At 53.8% G+C, this 9,542-nt stretch overlaps 1 protein-coding gene across 1 annotated transcript; it reads left to right on the top strand.

The window, feature by feature from the left end:
- The first annotated feature begins 2,364 nt into the window (after positions 1–2,364).
- On the top strand, positions 2,365–4,008 carry LOC132073513 (inositol 1,4,5-trisphosphate receptor-interacting protein-like 1). Its single transcript, XM_059472606.1, has one exon. The coding sequence runs from the start codon at positions 2,431–2,433 to the stop codon at positions 4,006–4,008; it is 1,578 nt and encodes a 525-aa protein (XP_059328589.1). The 5' UTR covers positions 2,365–2,430.
- The last annotated feature ends 5,534 nt before the right edge of the window (positions 4,009–9,542 follow it).

The following is a 9,542-nucleotide window of genomic DNA, read 5'->3' as shown; positions in this document are numbered from 1 at the left end:
TGACCGCGGCCCCTGCGACCACAGAAGACCAGAAGGGCCTCCCTTGGAAGGATGCTTAAAAATGGTCTTGTTGCAACCCTGCTGCCAAGGGCAGGGACACCTTCTCCTGGGCCCGCTTGTTTCAGACCCCGTCCAGCCTGGCTTGGAACGCTGCCAGGGATGGGGCAGCCACAGCTGCTGTGGGCAGTGTGTGTAGGCAAGGGCCTGAGCAGCCTGAGAGGCAAGAATTTCTTGTGCATCTCCAGCCCAAGCCGGCCCGCTGTCAGAGGGAAGCCACTGGGCCTGGTGCTGTCCCTGCAGGCCCTTGTCCACTGCCGCTCTCAGGTCTCTGCTGGGCCTGGTGCAGAGAGTGAAAGGCCGCAAGAAGGTGCCCCCGGAGAAGGCCTTGGAGAACGCTGGGGCCAGGAGTGCCACCATGAGGACGGCAAGCAGGGCCTGGTGTGGCCGTCAGGGCGGGAGGGCACAGGGCAGGCGCTGAGGCCCTGCCAGCTGGAGCTGGGAGCTCTGGAGTGCTGCTGGCAGAGAGCCGTGGGAGATCCGTGCAGCAGCAAGGACACGGGCTTCTAGATGTGTTAGAAAGCAGAGAAGAGCTGGAGAATGAGCACTGAAAGAGTAGGGTGTGTCCCTGTGGGGAACAAACTTCACAACGCCAGAGGTTATCTCCAGGGAGGACACAGAGGAGTCCTGTAATAGTATTGGAATAAAGGGAGAGGCCAAGGGACATTTCCCCTTGGGGTGTCTCGATTTCTTGAGACCCAGGACAAGGCCGCAGCCTCCTTTTTTATCCTAATTCCCAGGTGCATCACCCTCTTCCTTCCCCCACTGCCTGAGGTACTCGGAAGGAACAAGACTTCTCCAGTTTCCTACTGTATGGAACCCCTCTGCCACTTTGATTGTGGAGGCAGGAATGGCACCATACACACGCACCAAGCTTCATGCACAGCAAGCAACTTTTATTGAGTGCTCTCTTCCTTTGCAGATCTGAATGTCTGCCTGGTCAGTCCACATTGGTTGAAGCAGTTGCCACCCGGTCAAACAGCCAATAGCTGCTGGTGTCCCCAACGGTCCGGGCCTGCTCCCTAACGGTCCACACTGGTTAAGTTTCATCATTAAAGTACTTATAGAATTACTTCTGCTTCAGTTCTAAAATTAGGATGAAATGAAAGCGTGAGGCCTTCAGGCAAGCTGCTGACCACCACAATAGCCCTCTGGTTTATATCTTTGTAACCCTGCAGAAGACACAGGCAGGGAAGGGGGGGGCGCTGGGCTCACCCTTTATGTAAGGCGGGGTTCCACCTGTCTAGAGCTTAATGATGGTGCTGATGGGGTTGAGCATTTTTGGGTAGGAATCAGGGGGAAGAGCTACAATAGCAGCCTGCGACTCTTAGATGGCGGTTCATCACTGCAGTCTGTGTAGCTGTGCCTGTTTATGCACAGAAAGACAGACCAATCTATCTGGAACTGGTCACCTAAAAGACATCTTTCTAATGCAGAACAATTGTGCTGGGAAACTCTTTCTGGAGTAGAAAAAAGGAGTGCTCTCCAGAGGCCTGGTCCACAAGTGGTGTGGGGAAGCCAGGAGGATGCTGTCATGCTCATTCTTCAGAAAAGCAGCAGGGCTGAAACCAAAGTGCAGCTTTTATAGACTCAGAGATTTAACTGAAGCTCAGCATGGAGTCAAGGCTTTGACTCCGTGATCCTCAAGAGTGCCTTCCAACATGGATATCTATGAGATTGCCAGTGGAGGGCAGCTGAGAAAAAAGACAAGAGAAGGGCCAAGAGAGGTTCTTTGAAGAAGATTCACTCAAAGGCTGCCTTAACCGGTACCCCAGGGCCCCTGCGACAGTCTGAGCTGGGGTGGGGACAAAGGGTGGGGCTGGGCTGGCTGTGGTGTACTGTGACGTCCATGACGTGACGGGGCCATGTCACAAATGGGGGCAGCTATACAAGGCCCCAGCAGGTAACGCTGGCCCTGTATTGCTTGGGCAAGCGGTGAGTGCACACATGGTGGGGAGGCTGGGCTAGGGATAAGGGCCGGGGCAGAAACGCAGTACCCGGGGCTGGCTTTTCCCCCTGCATCCAGGAACAGCCCCTCATGGCCCAGCCTTGGGCAGGACACCGTGCTGCTGCTGCTGCTGCTGCTGCTGCTGCTGCTGCTGCTGCTGCTTGGGCAGCGGAACGGGCCTGGCTGCTTGCCAGCTCTCTGGGGTCCTGTGCTTCCTGCTCCCAGATCCCTGGAATTCCTGTCCCTGCTGCCCCCCACAATCCCTGCTGCCAGCTGGCTCCCTCTCAGCCCCTCCCTCTCAAGGCCTTCTCTCCATCCTCCTGCAGACCATGGATACCTGGGTATTGTGGCTCTTGCTCTTGCCAAGTTTAGTCCAGTACCCACAGCCCGTGGGTAATGGCTTGGACGAGGTGACACGTCTGCGAATGGAGGTGCGTGCCAAGCTCCAGGAAGAGGAGAAGATTCATCTGCAGCGGGAGGTGGAGCAGCTGGTCCTGCTGAAGCAGGGTGTCTTGGCCTGGGGAGACCTGCTCTCCTCTGCCCGGCAGCACTGGCAGCTCTGGGCTCTTGCTGGGCTCCTGCTCCTTCTCTTGGCACTGTGGTATATGTGGAGGAAAGGGAGCCTGAGGACAGAGGAGCAAGGAGAAGCACATGATGGTGTAAATGAAGAGGAGGTTGAAAATGTGCATGCACATGAAGAAGACTTTGGAAATGAAGATGAAGGAGACAATGAAATGGAGGTGGAGGAAGACGACAGTGATGATGGCCGTGCAGAGGATGTCGACAATGCTGCTGCCAATGAAGCTGGCAATGAAGCTGCCAATGCAGCAAACGTCAATGACGTTGGAAATCAAGTGCAAGAATTCCGTGATCGTGCCGACAACTTTGGAAGAATCATAATGGAGCGCGTACAGTGGCCTGTGCAGGACCTGCAGGGAGGATGCATGTGGACAAGAACCCTGATGGAGCATTTTGCAATTTATTTTCGACGGGTCTTGTCCAACAGTTTCTATCCGGTGCTGCAAGGAGCCATTGGGGTGGGCAGTGCCTTCGAAGGTTGGAGTCCCCGTGAGCAGGATGTTGTGTACCAGGTGCTCATACCCATGACACCTCCTCGAGGGCACAGCTTCCACCTAGAGCTGGGCACTGCATGGCAGAGGCGCTTGAGGAACTTCCACATCCGCGTGCAGCAGGAGTGCACCTGCACGAGTGAGCAGCAGGGTGAGCACATGCTGTGCTTCCTGCACCACCCTGAGGAGGAGCTGAGGAGGCATCAGGATCCCAGCCTCCTTCATACCCTGTGCACGGGCTCCTACCTGGACGTGGAGAAAACTGCCCGCTGGTTCTACCAGCTGGTGAGAGCAATCTGGCCGGCTTTGCTTGAGTCACACAGTTGGCATTTAGTGCTGCTGCCCCCCAGACGCTCCTGCCAGTTCAAGGTGACCAACGGCAGAGAAAGCTACCGGATCGAGATCCTCTTTGGGGTGCGGCAAGGCAACTCAGACGTCTTTGTGAGCAGCCAGCCTAGGCAAGCCCACACCTCCAGCACAATCTGGCCAGAGAGCTACGCTGTGGCCGAGATGAAGTTCTTCAGGTACATCGCCAGGCAGGCTCCCCCTGACAGCTTGCACCTGAAATGCCTGCAGTTCTTCACTCGTCTTCAGCTGGGCTTAGGCTTTTCCACCTATACCATCAAGACCATTGTCATGCACCTCCTGAGCATCTTGCCCGCGTCACAGTGGCGCAGGAGACATTTTGTGAGCCGGCTGATGGATATCAGCGAGAGCCTGCGCACGTGTGTGGAAAGGAGACGCCTCAATCACTTCATTGTGGGCAACCAGAGGCTTCCTGAGGGCATCCGCTTGCCCCCAGAGGTCCTAATGGCCAGGTCACGCAATCTCTTCCATGACCTGGTGATGGATCCCGTTGCCCACTCTCAGGCAATGAACCAGTACATGGATCTGCAGCATTGGTTCAAACGGATCCTTAGAAATGAACAGTGAAAGAGGTTCTCCTGCACAGAGCTGTGCTTGTGAGGCTCACACCGGGGGGCAGAGAACCAGTTCTCAGGAGAGATGGGAAAAGAAGGGAGAAGGTAGGTTTCGGAGAGGGAAGGGAAAACGCTGCGTAGCAGCACTATGCCATCAGCAGCAGCAGCAGCAGCAGCAGCAGTGTGGTCTCAAGAGCCTCCCCAGCACTGCATCCAGTGATGACCAGGTTGGCTCCAAAGATCAAGGAACATGCACAAGGAAATGCTATTATTCCCCCACCTCTTTCTTTGAGTCCATTTTCCCTCTGAGGGCTTCATCTTGTGCCGAGACACGAATCTCAGAATCTCAGATGAGGGAATGTTTGAAAGGACCACTGGTGGCATCATTTGCTTCAGGGGTGCTCCCGGCAGGTCTTCCCGCTCTACACTACAAAGGATTGCGTTCGGATCAAGGTTGTTGACTCTCTCTCTCTGGGGAGGGAGACTCCACAATCCCTGGGCAATGTTTGGGATTGCTGAATGGACGTTGTTTCTCCTTCTTCCCTCATGGGAATCCTTCAGGTCAGCATTGTACCAACTGTGTTGGAGCTGACCTGATACTTTGTATATGTAAAGATCTAGGTTGTTAATTTGTGTATATATATCCCCTGTGTACATATTATATGCTAGAAAGCTTATCAATTATCATATATAATAGTAAAATATCATAAAAGCCAATGGAATAATATAAATATTGTCAACTACATGAATTATGTAACTATTATATCATGAGAAGAAATTATTCTAAAGGGTCAAATATGTAATTTTGTTTAAAGAATGCAATATAGCCAATATTTAGCGTCACTCTAAGTTGTGATACGTATTAATGCTCATAGGGCACTTATATCTTATATGGATGAAAACATGTTATTTTAAAATTTCCAAAAAATTGATACATTTATATCATACGTAGCAATTATAAATGTTATATTGTATATATAAGGAGTTTAATATATAAGAGTTTTTTTTAATGTAGTAGTAAAGACATATATCGTGTCTCTGTCTGCTGGGGACACACAACTATGTTCTATAGTTAGTGCTTTTATGAGTAGCAACCTGGAAATTTCGTTGCTCTTGATTCAATAAAGGACAAGATTCCAGAACCTGGATCATGCAAGACTTTATTGACCTCAACCAGACCTGTAGTGTAGGTAAAAGCAACAAGTTGTGAATCTGAGCTTGTGAAGAGTCTCCTTGAAATTGGCCATACTTGCAGTGGTGAATTGGTTCTAATCAGAAATTAAGTCCAGTTGACCGCGGCCCCTGCGACCACAGAAGACCAGAAGGGCCTCCCTTGGAAGGATGCTTAAAAATGGTCTTGTTGCAACCCTGCTGCCAAGGGCAGGGACACCTTCTCCTGGGCCCGCTTGTTTCAGACCCCGTCCAGCCTGGCTTGGAACGCTGCCAGGGATGGGGCAGCCACAGCTGCTGTGGGCAGTGTGTGTAGGCAAGGGCCTGAGCAGCCTGAGAGGCAAGAATTTCTTGTGCATCTCCAGCCCAAGCCGGCCCGCTGTCAGAGGGAAGCCACTGGGCCTGGTGCTGTCCCTGCAGGCCCTTGTCCACTGCCGCTCTCAGGTCTCTGCTGGGCCTGGTGCAGAGAGTGAAAGGCCGCAAGAAGGTGCCCCCGGAGAAGGCCTTGGAGAACGCTGGGGCCAGGAGTGCCACCATGAGGACGGCAAGCAGGGCCTGGTGTGGCCGTCAGGGCGGGAGGGCACAGGGCAGGCGCTGAGGCCCTGCCAGCTGGAGCTGGGAGCTCTGGAGTGCTGCTGGCAGAGAGCCGTGGGAGATCCGTGCAGCAGCAAGGACACGGGCTTCTAGATGTGTTAGAAAGCAGAGAAGAGCTGGAGAATGAGCACTGAAAGAGTAGGGTGTGTCCCTGTGGGGAACAAACTTCACAACGCCAGAGGTTATCTCCAGGGAGGACACAGAGGAGTCCTGTAATAGTATTGGAATAAAGGGAGAGGCCAAGGGACATTTCCCCTTGGGGTGTCTCGATTTCTTGAGACCCAGGACAAGGCCGCAGCCTCCTTTTTTATCCTAATTCCCAGGTGCATCACCCTCTTCCTTCCCCCACTGCCTGAGGTACTCGGAAGGAACAAGACTTCTCCAGTTTCCTACTGTATGGAACCCCTCTGCCACTTTGATTGTGGAGGCAGGAATGGCACCATACACACGCACCAAGCTTCATGCACAGCAAGCAACTTTTATTGAGTGCTCTCTTCCTTTGCAGATCTGAATGTCTGCCTGGTCAGTCCACATTGGTTGAAGCAGTTGCCACCCGGTCAAACAGCCAATAGCTGCTGGTGTCCCCAACGGTCCGGGCCTGCTCCCTAACGGTCCACACTGGTTAAGTTTCATCATTAAAGTACTTATAGAATTACTTCTGCTTCAGTTCTAAAATTAGGATGAAATGAAAGCGTGAGGCCTTCAGGCAAGCTGCTGACCACCACAATAGCCCTCTGGTTTATATCTTTGTAACCCTGCAGAAGACACAGGCAGGGAAGGGGGGGGCGCTGGGCTCACCCTTTATGTAAGGCGGGGTTCCACCTGTCTAGAGCTTAATGATGGTGCTGATGGGGTTGAGCATTTTTGGGTAGGAATCAGGGGGAAGAGCTACAATAGCAGCCTGCGACTCTTAGATGGCGGTTCATCACTGCAGTCTGTGTAGCTGTGCCTGTTTATGCACAGAAAGACAGACCAATCTATCTGGAACTGGTCACCTAAAAGACATCTTTCTAATGCAGAACAATTGTGCTGGGAAACTCTTTCTGGAGTAGAAAAAAGGAGTGCTCTCCAGAGGCCTGGTCCACAAGTGGTGTGGGGAAGCCAGGAGGATGCTGTCATGCTCATTCTTCAGAAAAGCAGCAGGGCTGAAACCAAAGTGCAGCTTTTATAGACTCAGAGATTTAACTGAAGCTCAGCATGGAGTCAAGGCTTTGACTCCGTGATCCTCAAGAGTGCCTTCCAACATGGATATCTATGAGATTGCCAGTGGAGGGCAGCTGAGAAAAAAGACAAGAGAAGGGCCAAGAGAGGTTCTTTGAAGAAGATTCACTCAAAGGCTGCCTTAACCGGTACCCCAGGGCCCCTGCGACAGTCTGAGCTGGGGTGGGGACAAAGGGTGGGGCTGGGCTGGCTGTGGTGTACTGTGACGTCCATGACGTGACGGGGCCATGTCACAAATGGGGGCAGCTATACAAGGCCCCAGCAGGTAACGCTGGCCCTGTATTGCTTGGGCAAGCGGTGAGTGCACACATGGTGGGGAGGCTGGGCTAGGGATAAGGGCCGGGGCAGAAACGCAGTACCCGGGGCTGGCTTTTCCCCCTGCATCCAGGAACAGCCCCTCATGGCCCAGCCTTGGGCAGGACACCGTGCTGCTGCTGCTGCTGCTGCTGCTGCTGCTGCTGCTGCTGCTGCTTGGGCAGCGGAACGGGCCTGGCTGCTTGCCAGCTCTCTGGGGTCCTGTGCTTCCTGCTCCCAGATCCCTGGAATTCCTGTCCCTGCTGCCCCCCACAATCCCTGCTGCCAGCTGCCTCCCTCTCAGCCCCTCCCTCTCAAGGCCTTCTCTCCATCCTCCTGCAGACCATGGATACCTGGGTATTGTGGCTCTTGCTCTTGCCAAGTTTAGTCCAGTACCCACAGCCCGTGGGTAATGGCTTGGACGAGGTGACACGTCTGCGAATGGAGGTGCGTGCCAAGCTCCAGGAAGAGGAGAAGATTCATCTGCAGCGGGAGGTGGAGCAGCTGGTCCTGCTGAAGCAGGGTGTCTTGGCCTGGGGAGACCTGCTCTCCTCTGCCCGGCAGCACTGGCAGCTCTGGGCTCTTGCTGGGCTCCTGCTCCTTCTCTTGGCACTGTGGTATATGTGGAGGAAAGGGAGCCTGAGGACAGAGGAGCAAGGAGAAGCACATGATGGTGTAAATGAAGAGGAGGTTGAAAATGTGCATGCACATGAAGAAGACTTTGGAAATGAAGATGAAGGAGACAATGAAATGGAGGTGGAGGAAGACGACAGTGATGATGGCCGTGCAGAGGATGTCGACAATGCTGCTGCCAATGAAGCTGGCAATGAAGCTGCCAATGCAGCAAACGTCAATGACGTTGGAAATCAAGTGCAAGAATTCCGTGATCGTGCCGACAACTTTGGAAGAATCATAATGGAGCGCGTACAGTGGCCTGTGCAGGACCTGCAGGGAGGATGCATGTGGACAAGAACCCTGATGGAGCATTTTGCAATTTATTTTCGACGGGTCTTGTCCAACAGTTTCTATCCGGTGCTGCAAGGAGCCATTGGGGTGGGCAGTGCCTTCGAAGGTTGGAGTCCCCGTGAGCAGGATGTTGTGTACCAGGTGCTCATACCCATGACACCTCCTCGAGGGCACAGCTTCCACCTAGAGCTGGGCACTGCATGGCAGAGGCGTTTGAGGAACTTCCACATCCGCGTGCAGCAGGAGTGCACCTGCACGAGTGAGCAGCAGGGTGAGCACATGCTGTGCTTCCTGCACCACCCTGAGGAGGAGCTGAGGAGGCATCAGGATCCCAGCCTCCTTCATACCCTGTGCACGGGCTCCTACCTGGACGTGGAGAAAACTGCCTGCTGGTTCTACCAGCTGGTGAGAGCAATCTGGCCGGCTTTGCTTGAGTCACACAGTTGGCATTTAGTGCTGCTGCCCCCCAGACGCTCCTGCCAGTTCAAGGTGACCAACGGCAGAGAAAGCTACCGGATCGAGATCCTCTTTGGGCTGCGGCAAGGCAACTCAGACGTCTTTGTGAGCAGCCAGCCTAGGCAAGCCCACACCTCCAGCACAATCTGGCCAGAGAGCTACGCTGTGGCCGAGATGAAGTTCTTCAGGTACATCGCCAGGCAGGCTCCCCCTGACAGCTTGCACCTGAAATGCCTGCAGTTCTTCACTCGTCTTCAGCTGGGCTTAGGCTTTTCCACCTATACCATCAAGACCATTGTCATGCACCTCCTGAGCATCTTGCCCGCGTCACAGTGGCGCAGGAGACATTTTGTGAGCCGGCTGATGGATATCAGCGAGAGCCTGCGCACGTGTGTGGAAAGGAGACGCCTCAATCACTTCATTGTGGGCAACCAGAGGCTTCCTGAGGGCATCCGCTTGCCCCCAGAGGTCCTAATGGCCAGGTCACGCAATCTCTTCCATGACCTGGTGATGGATCCCGTTGCCCACTCTCAGGCAATGAACCAGTACATGGATCTGCAGCATTGGTTCAAACGGATCCTTAGAAATGAACAGTGAAAGAGGTTCTCCTGCACAGAGCTGTGCTTGTGAGGCTCACACCGGGGGGCAGAGAACCAGTTCTCAGGAGAGATGGGAAAAGAAGGGAGAAGGTAGGTTTCGGAGAGGGAAGGGAAAACGCTGCGTAGCAGCACTATGCCATCAGCAGCAGCAGCAGCAGCAGCAGCAGTGTGGTCTCAAGAGCCTCCCCAGCACTGCATCCAGTGATGACCAGGTTGGCTCCAAAGATCAAGGAACATGCACAAGGAA

This window comes from Ammospiza nelsoni, chromosome 5 (genome assembly GCF_027579445.1).
Source record: "Ammospiza nelsoni isolate bAmmNel1 chromosome 5, bAmmNel1.pri, whole genome shotgun sequence".
In the NCBI taxonomy this organism is placed as follows: Eukaryota; Metazoa; Chordata; class Aves; order Passeriformes; family Passerellidae; genus Ammospiza; species Ammospiza nelsoni.
This window is presented reverse-complemented; position numbering and strand designations above follow the sequence as displayed.